General features: G+C 40.4%; 1 protein-coding gene across 6 annotated transcripts in view; it reads right to left on the bottom strand.

The window, feature by feature from the left end:
• Positions 1 to 21,169, bottom strand: part of actn1 (actinin, alpha 1) — a 46,734-nt gene that overhangs the window by 13,521 nt on the left and 12,044 nt on the right. For 4 of the 6 annotated variants that reach the window (XM_086049806.1, XM_086049805.1, XM_086049808.1 and 1 more), the window contains 7 exons: positions 7,587 to 7,701; positions 6,793 to 6,912; positions 4,829 to 4,915; positions 4,614 to 4,701; positions 2,809 to 2,887; positions 2,646 to 2,727; positions 1,591 to 1,676 (listed from right to left, as the gene is read on the bottom strand). In XM_086049806.1, the coding sequence (XP_085905932.1) occupies positions 1,591 to 1,676; positions 2,646 to 2,727; positions 2,809 to 2,887; positions 4,614 to 4,701; positions 4,829 to 4,915; positions 6,793 to 6,912; positions 7,587 to 7,701 (657 nt within the window). The remainder of the gene's footprint in view (positions 1 to 1,590; positions 1,677 to 2,645; positions 2,728 to 2,808; positions 2,888 to 4,613; positions 4,702 to 4,828; positions 4,916 to 6,792; positions 6,913 to 7,586; positions 7,702 to 21,169) is intronic. The other 2 variants (XM_086049807.1, XM_086049810.1) reach the window with 1 other exon arrangement.

Genomic DNA, 21,169 nt, shown 5'->3' with positions numbered 1-21,169 from the left:
TAAGATTGTCCTTTGGTCTGAGGTGTTAGCTGACGGTGCCTTAGTGTCGACGTGAACTTTGCAGTCAGAAGACACGTTGTACTGGATCCATCCCAAAACTTTGGACATTCTCTGTCTTTCACGCACTCTTTCCGCCGGTCTTGCGCTTATTGCTACGAGCAGAACATTAGCCCTGTGCGAAAATATGATCACAGCAAAATCCCGCGATATGGCGAGAAATCAGCGAAATGAAACGATACATGTATTATTTAAAGGGAAAGTCAACCCCTTAATTTTCTTTACGGGAATACATCCTATGCAGCCCCGCTGGTCAAAACACGTCATTCTGATGAATATTGCGTTTGTGGAATATGAGTCAAATCTACCGTTCTTGTACATGTCAGCGGCGGCCATTTTGCCACAAACCAACAACTGATCGCTAATTATTACATAAGCAAGAAGGCTGCCTCGACGTTTTTAAAAGGAATTTCAAAATGAAAGGATCCATTGTAGCTGTGGACATCGGTACAATAACATCAAAGTTGACGGAAAATGTTGTCGTTACGGGTGAGTACTGATATAGTGGTCAGGTTTCATCTACTGTATTTCTTGAAACCTAAAGCAACTGTTAATATACAAAATGTAATGCATCAATGAGTTTTCAGCTCGGGGTCTTAACATTCAAACGTGCGATTTTGCGAGCAGAAGCGACTCGCCGCACGTCCCCACATTCATTTGCTACGTCCTCGGGGCGTTCTCTTCAATTATCGGAGTGATCAGTTTAGTTTCTCTGTAACTCCGTAATGTTTGTTTGCCTCGTCCACCAACAAAGCTTCTTTTAAACACAGGCAATAAAATTACTACTGCCGCCTCGTTGTCCCTAATGAAGTGCCCAGCCCGACGGCTTGCTACTTGAAATCGCCACGGAAGAAAGAAAGAGAAAAAGAATGTTCTGCCGATGTAGCGTACTTCGCTTGTGGTTGTTGATAAAATGTCAACGATTGTGTCATATTCGCTCAATTATATATGACTATATCAGTCCATTGTAACATATACTCAAGATGAGAGCTTTAAATATTCACAGCTTTTGCATGATAACTTTCCTTAATGCCATTAAGACTTTTCAACCATTTATACTGACCATTTCGAAATAAACAATGAAGTTAGAATGTTTTATCCCAATTTGAAGGTGCCATTCTGACCAGATTTTCAAAAGGCAATATAACACAATACAGTTCCCCCAAAAGACCAACACACACACAGACACACACACAAAAAGCTCAATCCCTCCGGATGTTTCAACCGATTTTCAAAATTCTGAAGAGGCCTTTTGCATTCTGACATATGTTCATTTCTCTGGGAAATCATGTTGCTAGTGACAGCGAGGCAGACCAGAGCTTCAGAGAAAAAGATCCCATGATCCCATCATGCGTTTTGAAAACATGCATAGTGAGTGTGACCCCTGCAGGGAAGCTTGTGCACTGCAGAGAGAAAGTGTTAGGATAACACCTGAGGGGTAAAAAGATAAGGTGAGGATGAGTGGGTGTGGAGGAGGAGGAGGAACCAGGAGGAGGAGGAGGAGGAGGAAGGAGACGCTGCATCCACGGGTACCTTCTGGGCGCCCGAGAAGGCGTGGTAGAAGCTAGACACGTAGGTCATGATGGCCTTCTCGTCCGGACGGGCAGTGCCCACAATGTCTGCGAGGAAGGGGGGGGGGGGAGAAGAAGGTGGGGCGGGGGGATAGAGAGAAGGTGTGGTGGAGGGAGGGGGGAACTTGTCATTGAAGAGGTTGAGCTCAGCATCATCGCCACACATCAACAAGTCCAGATGTGCTTGGAAGGGAGGATTTGATTCGGTAAACAGTCAAAAGAAACACAAAGCCCGCTCACGTACTGTATAAAAAAAAAAAACTTGAGATGTCATTTTGTGAACATTTTTTCACAATTGAAAACAGTTCCCACATGTCTAAATCGTTAAAATGCACTCTTTATGCCTCATTGAAATTAGCTTGTTTTGAGGGGGGCGGTCCTGTGTCACGTTCAAATACGACAAATTCATACCTGTCAACTTATACGTTTTCCCCGTATTTTATACGTTTTTTGATCATTTCAAATTGTGTATAACATTTTTTGTACGGGGGGGGGGGGGAATTAAAAACTTGTTTTTTGTTAGACCGATCTCGTCTTGCCCATTTCGGCTCTAATACGGAGCGTACGTTAGCGATTGCGACTGAAAACTTAGGTCGACTTTAACGAGCATAGCATAAATAATTACGCTTACAAATAAAATAATTGAATTGTAATCTAATTATATTTTATAAATCCATCGAAATAAATAAAAAACTTTGACCGATTTGTGCCGCTTTACAGAAGCTAATCTGTGCACACTGGCGCTTCGTTTAGCTTTCAACTTTGACGTTGGAGTCCTTCTGTGTAGTTCGCTTGAAAATGGCCGACCTTGGCCCAGCCTAGCTGCAAAATCATTGGTAGGAGAAATTCAGTGTGGGAGTGGGATTACGTAAATAAATCTGAGTGCGACAGTGCAATCTAGCATTTTTTTGTGATTTACGTGATTTGCAATGAGGATGAAAGTTTGAAGCTACTTTTAATGCTAAGCTCTAATATGTTCACCATCTTTAGTAACAGTTAATTGAAAGAGTTTTTCACCTTCTGCGTCCAACATTTTGGGAATATCCAGGTACTTCTCGGCCACGTCGAAGGCTGTGTTCAGGTTGGTCATGGGGTCGTCCTGACGACAGAAAAAAAAATAAAATGCTTGGAAGCTCATAACTAACCCCCACCCCCCCAGTTGTGTCGTGCGTCCTCTCACCTTGCGTAGTTTCCCGTAGTCAATGAGCTCTGGACGGTGCCGATGAATGAGCGCACAGAAGCCCAAACCATCTTTCCAGCTGAAAACCAACAAGCGAAAAAGGATATGTCACATGAGAACAAATATCCGAAAGGAAAACGTTCCCCCAATTTGAAGGAGACAACGTTTTTGACAGTTCGCATGGCGACGATGGAGGCTAGCACTCAGTAGGTTCTCTTTTTTTCAAATGGCTAACACTGAAGGAGTTAAAGACAGGTCCATGGTAAATATTCTTTCCATCGTATCTGCCAAACTATTCACTTGAAATCCAGATGTTGCAGCAAGTGTACCAAAATTAGCACCAGGATTGATTCATCACTTGAAATACAATTAGGAAAATATTTCAGAGAGAAATATGTATTAGGTTTGAAACTTAATAAACCAAATGACCGCAAACAACTTGTGTCTTTGATGGTGAATGTGGAAATGCCGTCAAGATCTAACAAGTTGATGAAAATATGCACTGAAGGACACGCTGGAATTTGATCATAGAAAGAGAAATTGCCTCAAGGATTTTTTTTTTTTTTTAATGCTCTGAATGGAAACTTCAGTGCTGCGTTCTTCTTCTAATCCTTTAACTCACTTTAGAAGCGTGCTTCCATTGTCTTTGTATAGACGTTTTAACATAATCAAATGAAGTAGAACACTTTTTGGCGTAATTTGGGAATGATTTGTGACTGATTCAAATTACTGTGCATGGCGGCCACATAGTTTTATGCGGGGTTAGTTTGGATTTTGGTCAATTTTGGAGTGTTTAAAAAAAACAACCACGCAACCAGCCATATATCTTCAGAGTTAGTTTAGATTTTTGTCGATTCGTGTGATCGTATTTATCCAGCACATGAATGTAGGGTGTTTTAAATTGAAATGTTCAAACAAAGAAAAAAAATACAAAAGATGCTCTTATTTGCTCGTCTGCCTCACATCTCAGGTGTCACAAAGACCACATCAAAGGGTTCGGACCCCCCCCGTGTCAGCCCCCTCGCGCTGATATGACCTCACCCCCACCTTTCCTCTTGCCTTTCATCCACAGGTATCAATGATTCAAGAGTCTGGCGAAAAAGGCATATAGTGCAGCACTGTACTCCATATCCTTTGTTGACTTTAACGCCTCTTTGCATGTCCACAGCATTACGGTAACACTGCCGATCTATTTGCGTCACGTCATATTCATCTCATCCCGGGTTAGTTGCAGTTCAACTTCTCGTCAAATCAAGCCAAAAAGCATGTTGTGTAAAAACTTGAACCACACAGCCAAGGGAGAGATAATTAGACGATGAAGTCACTCGCGCTGTCAAAACGTTATGAATTGCTGCCTTTTAGATGTAGTGTGCGTGCGCTTTCGGTGATTTGAGTTTGTTTGCTTCGCAGCCTTAGCCTTAAGGTGGCTAGCGGGTAGCGTTGCCGAAGAAAACATCCAAAAAGTAACTTTGAAAGCACCCTGGATGAATCCAAACTTACCGCCTGTACCGGTATCAAATTGCTAAATCAGGTGTTAGCTTAAACAAAACAGTGCTACTTTGACTTACAAGTGGCCAAACCGATGAGTTTTTTAAATTTTACATTACCGTATTTCACCCACAACGGCTGCTCGAACTAAAATGGCCTTGTTCCTGTTCAATTCCTGACATGGGTCCTAGACACTTTTTCTCGTGCCCTGTTATGATAGAAATGTCCATCCATTTTTGCGCGGCCCAGTGAAACCGGTGTCAGAGCTTTTGACGGCCGCTGGTATGGAATCACACCAAAGCGGATAAAACGCTCACCTGATGTGAAAGTTCTGAATGTTGACGTTCTTGTAGGGCGCAGTCTTCCGCTGGCACCAGAGCAGGAGGCCCTCCTTGGCCGACGTCTCTGAGGTCGGGAAGAAGACAGAGGGATCACTCGGGATGACTAACATCTACAGTAGTGTTTACTTGCAGACTTGATTGTAGAGGTCAAGTGACTTGACCAATTACACACAAGCATTCACACTCATTACCTTCAACAGAAATGTCTTGGATGGCAAAGCGGAGGATGATGGTCCAGATCATTCCCAGTGTCATCTTGGCATTGCCATCTACAATTTCTATAATCGAAAAAAAAAAAAAAAAAAAAATAGATTTAAATGGAAAATCTGACAACAATAATTTGTACAAAAATTAAAAATATAGTCCTATTAAAAGATGTGATTTTTTTTTTTTTCCAAAAGCGAGTTGGTCAAAACTGCTGATAAAACATGTTTTGTTGAATCGCGTACAGCAATGCTGCTGCTTGTTATTCACATTCTGTATAGTATTCAATATGAATCATTCATGTATAGTTGTCACTTTATCGCTCAGAGTTAATATTGTGCATTAAGGAAGAAAGATACATAAGGAAGCCATTTTCAACACTTAAGCTTGGTCAATAACACTCACACATGTGGTCTTACCAATAGTATACATTTGTGAAAACAGCTGATATTTATCAAATTGTGGCATAGGAGGTTACGGCCCAAAGTCAGGGCCGACCTGTTTTCTGAATCTGAGTCGTGATTGGTCGTTGTGAGCAATTGTGATGTCATTTTTCAGTCGACAGAAGACAAAATGGCCGCCCCCAGAGATAGCTAGTGGATCAACACTTCCACAACATTCCATAAACGCAATATTTATCAGAGTGCCCTGTTTCAACTAGTGGGCTTGCATAGAACATATTCTTGAAAAAAAAATGTTTGCGTTGACTTCCCTTTTAAGGAATGTTGAGATTATGTATAGTATATCTATGTCTGTATTATACTGTCCCCAGGTGGCCAAGGCATGAAAACCCGAAGGAGTAGAAGGAGCAGTGAAGCAAAAAGTGTGACAAAAACTGTTTAATACTTTCTACATTTCTACATACATTCTTTCAAAGTATGTAATCACGTTTCACGTTTGTTTTGGTAAAGTGCAATGGTTATAGTTTCTTTTATATATGATATTTTTTTTTTCTTTTTAGGAGGCTAGAACGGATTAATGGCATTTCTTAAGGCAGGGGTTACTCCACTGGTGATAGTCAATTCTACTGGTGTTAGATTTACTTGGACGTGCATTGTTTTATTTTTTTTTGGGGTGGGGGGGGGGCTGCACTACTCATTGATGATGACGGCGAGCATTGTGTGAATGGAGCGGTCCTATGTGGTCCTCTCTCTGTGTTGTGTTATCCGTAATGAAAATCCTTTCCAACAGGTTGGCCGCCTTCAATAAATCGCTGTAATCCAATCAAGATCAAGCGGCTCAGGAGCTGCTTCCACCGTGACGGGCAAACTGCAAGACCGGCACGACGAGAGTTAAAAACGGTCGGCGGTTCGAGCTGTGGCACATGACGTTACCGCTTTGATGGAACGCGACCGATCAATTCTGTTAATGCCATTTGAAAGGGCAACACCCCGACCCCTTAAAAATCCCAACCAGCTCCCTGATGAGATGTATGGACGAGAGATTCCAGGCGCGTAATCCGTCTGGAATGTCGGTCTGGCTCAGAGCCTCCGTAACAAATCTGATCAAATTGTTGCACCAAATATCTTTCACGCATCATCAATCAGTCGTGTAAATCACCTCTAATGGAAACTGACATTGGTTAGGGATATTAGCTGCTTTTGTCCTGTGCAAACACGCAGTGATTGATGCTTCATGGAGGAACAAAGTGTAGCGAATAAAATAGGTGGAATTACTGTAGTATCAGAGATGGCGTTCCTCATATTAGCCCCAAAAAATGTTGCAGCTCAATTATAATATACTGTTTAATGTTCGTTCGTCATGACTGTGTTGTTGTTTTTTTTTTTTTAGGTGGTGCTTGGTGTAAAACGTTTGAGAACCAGTTTGAGATTGAGCGCTAGTGGGGCAGAGAGGAAACCCAAAGATCTCCGGTCGTAGCGCCGTTCTTGACAGCCGAAGGCCAAATTCCCAAAAGATTTTTCCAAAGTCTCGGAGGCGCGACGCCACTCACCCTCGGCGCCAATGGACACCAGCTTGACTCCTTTGCTGGCAATGAAGTCCAGCGCTTTGTTCACGTTGGAGATCTTATGCACTTTCATCTTGCCTCGCTCGGGTTTGGCCAGACGTTCCCCTGGATGGGAGAAAGTAAAGACATCGTCGCTGATGGCAAGTAATCATGTTTTTTTTTTTTTTTAATCTCTGCGGCCGGGTACCAAATGGCTAAGTGACTTAAGAAGGAAATCAAACCAAACATATTTTTTTCAAGACTATGTTCCCAGCAGGCCCACTAGTTGAAACACAGCATTCTGATTAATATTGCATTTGTGGAATAAGAGTTATAATCCACCTGTTTTAGGCCATCTCTGGGGGCGGCCATTTTGTCACTTCTGTCAACTGAAAATGACATCACGACTGCTCAGGCCTCGGGTAACGACCAATCACGGCTGACCTGTCTTCTGAAGCTGAGCCGTGATTGGTCGTTACCTGAGCAGTTGTGATGTCATTTTCAGTCGACAGAAGTGACAAAATGGCCGCCCCCGGAGATGGCTAAAAACGAGTGGATTAACTCTTATTCCACAAACGCAATATTTATCAGAATGCCTTGTTTCAACTAGTGGGCTTGCATAGAACATATTCTTGAAACAAAAAAAACACTGACTACCGCTTTAAGTAAAGGAGTTGAAGCAATACTTTTAGCAGAGCCTTATTTTTATCTGTACTTCGACTGAAGTAGTGCAAGTACTTTTGCCGCATCAAGCCACCATAAACACAGAGCTCCAGCACTGAGAGGTGGGATCCAATCACCTGAGATGACCTCCAGTAGGAGCATGAGTTTCAGACCGTCTCGGAAGTCCTCTTCGATGTTCTCGATCTGCGTGCCGGCTTTTCGCAAGTGAGAGTTGCACCAAGCCGTGAATGTCTACGGAAGAAGTGAAAAAGGAACCGATATAAAAACCGTTCATATTTTTCAGAAGGGTACATCACTTCGTTAGTTACTTAGTAACACACATTTGGTAGCACAAGGGAAAAAGAAAAAAAAGTAAATCAGGCGCGATGCCAACAACTTGACAACAGCTTCTCCTAGGCTCAGATGGATCATTGAAGTGTTTTTGCAGCATAGTTATTCGCACTGTTGAAAATGTTTCTTGTTGCAATTTTTTCTGCCGTTGTTACACTTTCTTAAAAAGAAGAGATTTAACATTATTAAATATCATTCAATATTATATATACATTATATGGTATTGTAAAATCAAGGCTCTAAATATTTTTTTTTCGCTTTGCATAGTAGTTTTGCGAATCAACAACTTAATTTGAGAAGCAACTTTCTAACTTTATGGAGCTTTTTTTTCTTGCAGGTTAATCCCAGGGAACTACAGCAATGGTTTTATTAAACAAAAATATAACAATATAATGAATGAATGGTTTTATTGTTTTTATTGTATTGAATAATATGTTTTCTTAAATTCACATTGTATGTAGAAGTAAACTATTTTCTTGTCTAGAAGAAAAGCTAAGTTCTGCTGTAATGTAATTTCATAAAATTGAAAAAAAATAGTCCTTTATTTATTTACCCTACATAGAGCTACAAAAAGTTAAAGTACAACAAAAAAAAAAAACTGACAAAAAAATAGCAACAAATTTTGAATGGTCAAGATTGGCATTGAGAAAAAACTAAGTACCTCTACTTTGAGCGGCTGATCCGATTTCTTCTGTCACAAATTATTTGCCTTGCTTTTGGAGAGGATTCGCTCAGGAGGGACTGTCAACTGCTACAATTCACATCAAGTCTCCATCCAGCATCAAGCAGCAACCGTTGCATTAGAGACGCTGGCACCTTCATTAATATCCGAGAATGTTTACCTTGTTTGTTTGTTTTTTCCCCTGCAGACTCTACATTCTGCCTTTGTATTGTCAATAAACTTTAAATGTGTCCGGATATAACTCCTTTTCCCGCTGTCCCTCATTTTCATCACAATTCCTTACTAGTTGTAACCCCTGCTGTGCTCTCTTACTGCAGCCACGTGCAGTCAGTAACTAATTGACAATTAGTAATTGACAATCGTGGGCAGGCCCTTTCGAATGAACATTAGAATGGCTCCAATACATATTATTACATTTGACAGTTGGCATTTGAGTCTCCGTTTTGCGTTTCCATGTATAATAATGATGTGCAAAATACACATTTTGACCCACAAACTGTGATGTGAAAGTGCTTATTTCAAACCCTGTATTAGATTTAAATATTTAGGCAGGGTGTTTTATTCACCCCGATAAATTGCCACAGAACAGCATTCTAGTGGAATCACGTCAGTGGTTTTTTTGTTGGTTTAGCCCTGCAAGCCTGCGCTATAAATCTACAGTACACTTCAATTGTGTACTGTACACACACACACACACACACAGTAGGTGCAGCCATCCAAGGATTTTTCTGGCATTGCGGGCACTCTGAGGGAAAACCTTGAGGAACACAGAATAACAGCTGGGGCTGGCACAAGTGCCTAGGCAGGCCCAGCAAACGGCGCGGCATGAAAGCCTCTTTATGATCCTCTGGGTTAATTACACCCCGAGAACAAACATCAGGCTTCCGTGTTTCCAACAGAGATGCCGTGGAGAACCCGCAGGAACCCAGCCAAGCCCAGCCAGTTGGTGTAAGCCGCCTCTGTGCTTCCTCCGGCCGTCCCCGCACAAATCCGCCCAAATACGGACGAAACCGATAAACTGAGTTGACATTTCTGATGGTGGGTACCTCCCTTGTTAATTGTGATTATGGGTAATAGCCTATTCAGCGTCTTCAGGAGCAATAGTTGTCGTTGGGCTTCTCCTAAGCAGTGTACGCCCAAGGCAGCTGAGATGACAGCAATATTTTTCAAAATATTTTTTCCCTAATATTGTTTCTAATATTTGTGTCAGATTTTCTAATTATCTTCCTAATGTTTGTGGTTTTCATCTAATATAAATATATGGTGTATTTTTGGTCTAATATATGTGTTCTATTTGCTAGTTGTTGGTTTTTTTGTCTCATATTTTGTCCTACATTTGAATATCTTGTTTCAACATTTCTTCTGTAATGTTGGAAGGGGATTTCTTACCATTTCTGTACTTTGTATTTTCTATTTTTTTTTCAGTTTTAAAATATTTTATGGTATTATTATCTAATTAATATTTTCTGATATTTGTATATTGGTATATTTTATACTTATATTGTTTTTTGCAAGTACTTTGTACCCTTATATTTGTGTGTTTTGGGGCCTAATGTTTTTATACGAGTTGCTAATGTTCTTAGTATTTTTCCAATTATTTTTGTACTATTTTCAAATATTTTTGTACTATATTTTTTATTAAGCTCCTTTTTAATACTGTATGTTTAGTTTTCATCAAATTTGTATGTACCATCTTGTCTCTTAATTTCTAATATTTTAGATTTTTGTAAAAAAAAAAAAAGCATTTTCAAACAATTTAAAAATTTTTTGTTTGTATAAACATCTAATAATTTGATATTTTTATATATTTGTGTTGAATATTTTTAATAAAAATGTTTTCTTTTTGCATTTTTTATCTCAAATTTGTTCCCCAATATTTTCAAGCTATTATCTATTTTTGACAAAAGTTTTTAAATGTTTTAATTTTTTTTTTTACATTTGTGTATTTTCAATTATTTTTGTATTTTGTGGGCTAATAATTTTTGCACTTTTCAATATATTTTTTCTAAACATTTAAAAATATTTGATTTATTTGTCCCCAAAAATGTGAATATTTCATTTTTTCTGTATTTTTCAATTTTCTAATATTTTTTTCAAGTTATTTGATAACGTTTCTAACATTTGCATATTTTTGTTGAGTAATGGTGTATTTATGTATTATTATTTGTTGTTGTAATATTTTATTGTTTTGGCTCTTGTTAAAGTGTGCATCGTTTTGACTTGAGCCACTTGCATTAGAAATCCCTGATGATTTCTCTTAGCATTCCTGTACTATGATGGTGAAATGAAACCTTCACCACATTTCGTCTGTTCACCAAAAATGGTAGCTGCTCGCTGTTGGCACTCACTTCACACGTCATCCCTTAAAAAGGCGGTCGTCACTGGTTGAAGTTTACGTGACCGCTTGGCTTTTTTTACTGGTGTGTGCCGCCCGCTGAAAGGAAGCGGAGCGGAATAGATGTCGAACGGAACAGAGGAAAGATTATATGGTGTTTCATCTCCAAGGATAGAAGCGACTGGAAGAAATTTATGGTGGTGGGCACACGCCCAACGCTTCTTGGATGTTCGGGGGGACGCGATGGCAACGGAGATCTTTCAATTAATTCAATGTGGAGAGACATGCCAAAGAGAGTGTGATTCAAAATCAACACAAAAGCAAAGAATTTTTGGCCAATATTTTTGTATTGTTTCGGGTCATTTATTGTATTATTTTATAGTACTGTATTTGTGTATTTTTCATCTATTTGTGGATATTTTTTGTTTAATTTACCAATGTTCTAATGTTTGTATATTTTTATCTTGTATTGTTGTATAGTTTTTTAAAATGATTTTGTATTTTTGTTGTTTTATTATGAATAATTTGTCTAGCATTTTTGTATTTTGTCATAATATTTTGTATAAGTTTCTATTTTTTGTCATAAGTTGTACTATTTTCCACTATATTTCTCTAATTCTTTTGTATTTCTTCTTAATGTTTTTGTATTATTTTCTAATATTTTGGATGTTTTCCCCCCCACTGTTTTTACTTTTTCTTAAAGGTTTTCCAAAAATATTTTTGTCTAATGTTTGAGTATGTTTTGGTGAAATATTTTTCAGCTATTTGCAAATATTGGTGATTTTTTTTTCGGTCTGATACTTTCTTTTTTTGTATTTTTATTGCAGTGGTTTTGTATTTTATTTTTTAATCATATTTGTATATGTCCGTAGAGAGCCAAGAATCTTGTTTGGCTGGGAAGATTACGCAAAAACATCACATGGATAGAAATAAAGTGCTTGCTTTGTATGAACTTGACGAAGCACACTCAACTTAAAACAATATAAAGCTATCGTAACGTATTTACTAGTTCAATAGACTCAAAGTTATGTTGAATATAAATGATCAATCTGCGGTTTGCCGTTCATCAACGACTCAAAAGTGCTCTGTCCTCACTTGTTGCGCAAGTGCGAGAAAAGTAAAAACACAACAACATCTGGCTGGCTCATACGTGAGCCTGCTTTCTCTCTCTGGTCGCCACCTCCCAAAAAGTGAGGCCTGCCAGAAAGTTAAGAGGGGTCAAGAGCATGCCGTAGCATGTGCTCTACATCCACATGAGTCGGCGTCACGGACGCCACACAGCGACTTTCCCCCCACGGCGACCCAGCGAGGTCTAATATCGACGCTTTCAAGTTGCGAGCGCAGCTCGGTTAAAGTACAACATTTGTGAACTGATTTCAAAACTGCTCCACTCCTCCTTTCATTAATCATCCTCGCTTCGAAAAATATTTCCTGCTGCACTCCTGCCAGTTGAAGTGTCGGAGCGGTCGAACAGGCTTCGGAAAGGAAGTCAGATGTTGCTGGCAGAGGGTGACGCACAGGAAGACTGTTTTTAACAGCATGGCCCGATTTCCACTCTTAGTGCGGTGGGGTAGCCCGATATGCTTTTGTTCAGGGCCGATACCAATACTGATTATTAGTAGTGAAGGAGGACGATAACGGAGGATGTTTTTTTTTTCTCCTAGCATCTCTTAGTTACGGGAAAATTTAAATAAACAGTTCCCTGAAGTTAACACCGTTTCAAATTGATCTCTTTATCGGCCATCAGATTTAAAAAAAAAAAAAAAAAAAAAAAAAGACAGATGGTGATAGCCAAGCGCCAAAAATCTTACCGGCTGATATTCAGTCTATCCCTAAAATAAATGACCGTGAAAACTTAAAGGGAAAGTCAACGCAAACAATTTTCAAGAATATTTTCTATGCAAGCCAACTAGTTGCAACAGGGCATTCTGATATATATTGCGTTTGTGGAATAAGTGTTAATCCACTCGATTTTAGCCATCTCTGGGGGCGGCCATTTTGTCACTTCTGTCGACTGAAAATGACATCACAACTGCGCACAACGACCAATCACGGCTCAGATTCAGAAAACAGGTCAGCCGCGATTGGTCGTTGTGAGCAGTTGTGATGTCATTTTTCAGTCGGCAGGAGACAAAATGGCCGCCCCCAGAGATGGCTAAAAATGAGTACATTTTGCTGCTTAATTTATATTCCACAAATGCAAAATTAATCACAATAACATGTTTCAACTAGTGGGCCTGCTGGGAACATATTCTTGAATCCAGGCTTTACACGACCAGGATATTTAAGCAGAGAATCAATATCACTTCACCACCAGGAAAAAAAAAAAAAAAAAAAAAAGATCGGACTGTATATGCTGTATCAACGATGTCAGCGCTGAACATCCCTGGAGAGAACGAGATTGTTTGCTGTACTATCTTGTTTTGCAGATCCGATCAACAATGTCGCTGATCGATCGGTAAATGATGACGATACCACCGATTACAGATTTTGGAATAAAATGCAAAATATCTGCCAATCCGATCCAGCCGATCAGATCTGTGTAAAGTCTTGTGAAACCCATCGTAGAAAGCGGCTGTGATACTGTCAGAGAGACAACGTTGACATTTCAATCACGAGGCACAAATCGGCAAATGTGTTCCGTTCTAATTTGTCTAATTTGTATTATTAATGTTTTATATGCTCTGTAAAAGGCTTTGTTACAACTGCGGCTGTTGTTAAAGCGCTATATAAAACAAAGATGAGATAGAGATATCGGATTAATGTCATTTATTTATTTATTTTTAAAGATCAGTCCGAAATGGTCCAATCACGGATGTGGTGCACACATTTGTATTCCAGGATAACGCGAGCCACATGTAGCTTCTATAAATACACGAATCACAAGTGCTCCATCTGGTGTCAAATGAATCCCCAGTTCGGCATTAAAAACTCCGCCAACGTCGGGTCTCGGGACGTGAAAAGCCGACTGCGCTCAACCGGGGGGCTGCAAACAAACGGCTGGAGGAGAAGTCTCAAGTTTGACACATGGTCAGCTGCAGAGACGGAAAAAGTAGCCAAGAAAGTGGCGGCCGACAAGTCGGATCGGGGCGAGGATGCCGTCTGCTTGGATGAAAACAACTTGGCGTGGATGGCAACGCAAAAACAAAAATAAAACCAAAAAAAAAAAAAAAAAAAAAAAAAAAAGACAGCGAGTGACTACAATTTCATCTACCTTAATGAAGCATAAATGTGATGGCGTCAAAATTGAAATCTTACATTTACAATAATGCAAATGCTGATTTACTACGGGTCGGACTTTGCCGTTTCCCGAGCAGTAATCGTTCATTATCATCTTTTCGAGACATCTGACAATCAGGTCTTTGCCAACTTCGATTGCAAAGGAAAAATACAAGATGAGGAAAAAAATAGCCTCACGTTTGGGTTGTCTTCGGCTTTAAGAAAGGATGGGAAATGAAAACCAGTTCCGGTCATTCGATCCCTAGGTATCAGTTGTTAGCTTGCCTGACGATTCCACTTAGAGCCATTCCTCTTCCAGCGCAAATGAGGGATGATGTCACACGCAAGAATACACTTCTTTTGGTTCTGAAATTTTCCAAGACGAAGCACTCGAAAATTTGGCCTCAGTTCATTCGCTGTGCAACGGAAGGATATACTGCTATATCTTCTTAAGTGTGATATACAAAGTTCTGGCGTTATAAAGATGAATACCGTACGATATAAACCTCTATCCTTTATATTATTTTGATGTGAGGCGTATTGGGTAAGCTCTAGTGTCTCACACACCACATAAGATAATTGTTCAGTATAATCTGACAATCGGGCTTTTTTGACTTTGATTTAAAAGCACAGGTGTCAAACTCAAGGCGGAGGGGCCGGATCTGGCCCACCACATCATATCATGTGGCCCGTCAAAATGCGTCGACTTCATGTTTCTTGCTAAAATACCAAAAATGACAAATTGTTTTTTGACTTTTAATAACGAGATATTGCAAGCATTTTTTTTTTGTTACCAACCCTCTTTAAATAAATTGAAAAGTAGTAGAACAAATATTTTACTGGCTTCTGATTTCAAAAGTAGCTATATAAGGACAATATAAGGAGATCGTCCATTTATAAGGAGTCACAGTCAAAACGGCCAAGGGAAACCATAACTACGATGTGGCCCGTGACAAAATATGCGTTTGACACTCCTGATCGTAACTGAGAGAAAAATGCTACAATTTGGCCCTATTGTCACCCTGTGTGTAGTCAAAATTGTTGCGCGTGCCGTCTACAGTCGACGTATTGGAGACTCGTTGAGAAGCTTGTTTGGCGCCGGATGGATTGCTTAGACGAGGATTTTCAGATGCCACGCGCCCTTGAGGCTAGAGAGGCTTTTGCGGTTGCCATGGCAACCGCCTTGCCATACCACGCTGCTGCCTTTTTTTTTTGTTGTTGTTTTTTTTTGTTTTGTCTTCTCAAATCGACAAGGGGCTAGCCGTTTGCACGTGCTGATTTGTCATGTTGCGCACGTATGACTACGCGTTCGAGTGAAACGGCAATAAACATCAGTGCGCTGCTCACAAAAGCAGCCTTTCGTAGTCAGTCTGTTGGCCCATGCAACACAATTACACTTCACACACAAATGCGCGTAGCGGGAGCCGCAGCCAAGGAGATGTATAAGCCTAATGGCAAGACTGTGCTGATTTGGCACTTTTGCACTAAAAGTGTCTGTGTCAATGGTCGCTGCACCTGAGAGACTGACGCACTCCATCACGCTTACGAGCCGCGGGGAAACACACTTCCTCCCGGTTGCCTAGGACACACGCACGCACAAACACATACAAGTACACGCACGCTCGAAAATGCATGTGCGTGTGTTTGTGTGTCCTCTGGTGAGCTTTGAAGGAAGGAGACAAGAGAGAAGGGTGAATGATGACCCCTTGGTAGCCTGTTTTGGTAGTTGGCCAGAGCCTCCCCTGGCCCTCGCTTCATCAAGGAGGAGGGCGGGAGTAAGGTGCACCGTACACTATATGGACAAAATTCTAGAGATACAACCTCGACATCCTGTTACACCAACTATCTCTTTATTGTGTGCTTTTCCACCCATTAAAACAAAAAAATACAATGTGCGTGTGCGTGTGTGTGTGTGTGTATATATATATATATATATATATATATATATATATATATATACACATATATACATATACATATATACATATATATATACATATATACATATATATACATACATATATATACATACATATATATACATATACATATATATACATATATACACATACATATATATACATATACATATATATACATATATACATACATATATATACATATACATACATATACATATACATACATATATATATATATGTTTTTTAGCAGGTTTAAAGTGTTCCTTCTTATGTATGTTACTTGCCAACCGGTGAACTAACGGGTGTTAGAAAAGTGCAGTGTTTACGTTCAAATTTACTCTGAAAACCAATGCGAATGCGATCATATTAGGGCTGCTCGATTATGAAAAATGAAAAAAAAATATGAATCATGATTATTTTTGGCAATAAGTAAAATCCCGATTATTCAAACGATCGCTTTTTTCGGGGTACAAAAAGAGAAAACGTTTAAAAGGAAAAAAATATAAAGACAAATCAATGTAAGTAAGTTGCTTTTGGACCAAACAAAATTGATCAAATTAGTTGTTATAAAATAATTGTATAATTATTAATACTTAATTAATTAATTAATCAATAACGATTATTTGCACAGCCCTACATCACACGTGAATTTCAGCATTGGTCGTTTGGAGACCTCAACCACGTTCCTCTCTCATCAATGAACAACTTAGCACAACATGTAGACTGTGCAACAAAAGAGAATCAAATTGTGGACTTTCCCTTAAATGCAATCATTCGATTGTTTTGCGTCTGAGGTAATGAGAGGACGCCGCATTCATCGCAGAACAGCCCGGCGTTCTCGAACGCGGTGCAGTAAGTACAGTAAGCGCGCTGAAAGCCTCCTTTGTGGAGGAGCGGTTGTGGCTGAGTCAGGTGACGGTCAGCAGTGGAGAAAGAAAAAAAAAAAAAAAAAAAATGCTTACTCGGGCACAAAGCGGCGAGCGCCAGCTGACTCATGACTACTGAAGCTATGATTCGGACTATTTCCCATCATTGTGTCCGGTGAACGCTTGTGAACGTTACGTATGACGTAACGTTTTGTATTTAGGTAAAATACGTAGTCAACTATAACTGCGGCAAGCAGGCAAATATCATTGCAATGTCCTAATTGTATGTTGCTGCTTGCTTGCTGTAATGTTACAGATACTGTACATCTAACACCCCTAGTTGGTGGTAGTATTTTTTTACTGTCACAAAACGGGTGAAGTCGGTAATAAACAAACACGAGTGGGGGGCAAAGTAGTGTAGACAGACAGTCGGCACAGTTGGCACTAAAAAAAAAGCCTGCAGGGGAATCCGCTCCATCGCAAAGTCCGATCAATAATTCCTGCTGCGGAATGAAATTCACACATTCAATACTGGCTTGCAAAATAAGAACAAATGGCTTCAGGCCGTGGAAGCGTCAAAATGCACAGGACAGAGATAGAAAATGTTGGCTTTTTTGGCCTTTCTTCCGGGTCGTTGCTCTGTGAAAACGGCACCGACGCAGGATTGGGGGCATACAATAGCATCTAGCTGAAAGCAAAACGGCTAACAGCTAGCATGGAACTGACCAGAGAAGCTTGCCCGAAGACTAGGTTTTGCTTTTCATGGGCTTTTTGCTGTGTGTGTGTGTGGCTTTTTTTTTTGTTTTGTTTGGTTTGTTTGTTTGTTTTGTTTTGTTTTTGTTTTATATGCTGACGTATAGTAAATAGCATAATGGCAAAGGGCTAGCATGAACAACTATAGTGAAGCTCGCTCCCAGACTGGCAGTTGTATTCAAAGGGTGAGCATTTTGCTTCTATTTAGTTTCATTAAGAAAACTGCATTCTCTGTGAGATCTGAGTCTGGGGATTGACTTGGCAAGTCTGAAACCTTCCACTTGCTCTTGATGAACCCTTGATTTGTTTTAGCTGTGTGTTTTGAGTCATCTCTGAGGGTCCTCGGTTTACAACGGTATTCCGTTGTATTCCGTTCCGACAGTGGTGACGTAACCCGATGTCCTAGTGGTTAGCAGGTGTGCCTCACAGTTCGGGCATTCCCAGGTTTGAATCTTAGCTCGGTCCCTTTCTGTGTGGCGTTAGCACTAGGGATGGACCGATTATCGGCCGGGCCGATTATCGGTGCCGATATTCTGCGTTTTGACGAATATCTGCATCGATAATAATTAAATTTTAAACTGTGTTTAAATCAAAACAAAGATATGTGAAAGTAAAATTTTCTGTAATTTTGGAGAACTTTATTTACTGTCGACTGTACGAACGTGGGTGCTTCCTGAACTTGATAAAGATATATATCGTCCAAAAATTATAGTATTATGCAAATCTGAAAAATTGTTTAATAAACATATGCTTAAAGATGCTTCAACAAAGGTAAGACTTTTTATTTTTTATTATTATTCTTTTTTTTTTTCAGATTTTGATGCCGATTTTGTATTATCGGCTCCAAATATCGGTTATCGGCCGCCTTGACTACTAATAATCGGTATCGGCCCTGAAAAAAACATATCGGCCCATCTCTAGCTAGCACGTTTAATGAATCTTAATGAAGACTCTTAATTGCTATACATGTGAATGTAAATAATTGTTTAAAGTATATTTGCCACACAACTGGCTGAGGACCATGCATGTGTGTGTGTGTGTGTACTGTTCGCTCAAAGTCTGTTGGGATAGACTCCAGCTCACCCGGTAATGGTAATAATGGTCATGGGGATAAGGAATATAGAAAATACATGGTTGGAGGAATAGTTTTATGACACTGTATTTTATTATTATTATTTTTTTTTGCACCAATGTTTTTGATAGTTGATACATAATATGAAAATGTGACTTAAAACTTGGCCTGTACAGTCAGTAGCATGAATGCGACGTAGTAGTGATGTGTTTACTCAGAGAGCAAACAGAGCTGACGCGCCGCTATTCCCGATAAGGCTGCAGGGGCAATTTCGACACGCTCGGGCGAAATGTCAGCAAATAACTTTCCCTTGCGCACCGGCCGACGCCCACACACTCAGTGGCTCCCTCGTTCACTCACTTTTTTTTTTTTTTTTTTTTCCAAGAGAGGAAAGGTGAAGGAAATGGAAGTGGAAGCTGATGAAGATAAAAGTTGATTGTGTTCTAATAATGCTTGTCCTGTCCTTGTAGTAGTCTTCTGAGATCACGTGCCCTTATGCATTTGAGCCTTTGGGGAGGGTGACACTGCCGATGTTAGAACCAGAAATAGTCATTTTTTAACAGCCATGGGGGGAAAAAATAAGATACTGCAGGATGAAGAGGTGACTTCAGTGCTTTTGTGAATTTTTCCACTTAACCGAAACAGAAAGAACATTTGCTCACAACTAGCCGTACGATTTCACCTTTACATAAACGTTTATCACCTCTTTTAATTGCCTTTACATTCCCCCACCAAAAAAGAACTTCAAACCAATTCATGCAACCAATGTAGCGTCCGTGGCTAGCTAATGTTGGCTTATTTACAGTGCTAATGCTATCTTAGTATTATGATGATGCAGTTTGTAGACTCATTTCTGAGTTTGAACTTTTGGACAGGACTTTGTTTTAGCGAACCTAGTGCCATTCCATCGCTACCGTCAGTGCATCGTACACGCCACTTTCCATACTCCGATGCTGTAACGCCAGCCGAAATGTGTGCGACAGTAGTTTGCAGCAACGCAACAAGCGAACATTTAAGTGAGGTTAACATGAGAGTGCTTGGAGAGTCAAGGGATAGCATCTAAGATCAATAATTGACGGTGCGCTGACAGGTAGACAACAGCCTGAAGAACTGCTCCGTCTGTCTGTCGCTGCCTCCTCTTCCTCTAAGCTCCACCCATACCACACACACACACACGCGCACGCACGCACCCAACAGCTACTGAATGCTAAAGGTGTGTCGGGTTCGGCTTGCCAGCCTTTTTTTCACCTGCGTATCTGTTTACACGCGGCGCAGCTGCTACCGCGTTAGCCAAGGGAAGGCCCATGACTACAGCCTTCCAAGGTGTGTGTGTGTGTATGGGGGGGGGCAAAATTCCTTGGAAACATTGGAAACATGCTGAGTATAACCCGCTCCTTCTGTAATATGTCGTGGAACACGTGACAATAAGTGCCCCGTGCTCCCCGACACTTGCTGCTCCTCAGGAAATGCGCCGACGATCGGGACGAATTTGAGGATTTTGCAGTCCTTGAGATCAAAGTCGACAAAGGCTCGATAATCGGAGGTCAAGATGATCTTGTGTGTCGAGTTATTTTTCCTCCCCGATCTGTTCAAAAAACGATCAGGGAATATAATCGTAAATGTTATACCTGTTCAACTTTTATTGCTTGCTAGCTAATTGAGCAAAGTACGCACATACCGACAATCGGGCTAAATTAGCTAATTTTCCTCTCCCTTGCAATCAAAGTCAGCAAAGTCCTGATTAAGTGGATGTTAATAAAAGATGATTCCAAGGGATTAGCCTGAGGTATGGAGTTTCTTGAGTGCTTTATTTTCTCCCCAGATCTGCTAGGCAAGCGACAATCTTTAATGTTAAACCTTTTCGATATTTCTGATTGCCAATCTTCAGGCGTGGTCGACGACGAGTTGGTCCAAGCCACCGACTCCATGATCGTGTATGGTGAAATGGAACAATAGCCAAAAGCTGGGTAGACGGATACCAATAATCAGGCCGAATTTGATGATCATCTCTCCCTTGCGATTAAAGCCAGCCAAGGCCCGATAATCGGATGTCTCTAAAAGATTATCATGAGGAACGATTACCCTGTGGTGCGGGGTGCGTTAAGACCGAATTTTCCTTAACACATCCCTTCGCCGATCGGCTCGGGAAACGGTCAGCCCGACAATCGTAAATGTTAAACGCACTCGGTATTCACGATCGTGGACTCCCTGATTGTCATGTGAAAAATCACTGAAAACCAATCAGGAAGTGACCTGAAGCTGCCAATTTTTGTCTACTTTCTACTCCCACTAGCATTCTTTCTTCTTATGTGCATTTTCTGGATCGCCGATGGCGATATCGTTGTGTGTGGTGTGCTGTGATGGTCATCCCCTTTTCGCCGAAAACTATAAGAGCAGTAGGAACACACGTCAGTTAGTTACCGTGTCTCGTGGGGTGGCTCATATTTCAAGAACTGGAGAAGATGTTGAAAATCTCTGTGTGTACCCCGCTTGAGGGTTTCAAAGCTTCAACGTACTGTC

This window comes from Filicampus tigris, chromosome 13 (genome assembly GCF_054856515.1).
Source record: "Filicampus tigris isolate MCC_2025a chromosome 13, RoL_Ftig_1.0, whole genome shotgun sequence".
NCBI lineage: Eukaryota > Metazoa > Chordata > Actinopteri > Syngnathiformes > Syngnathidae > Filicampus > Filicampus tigris.
This window is presented reverse-complemented; position numbering and strand designations above follow the sequence as displayed.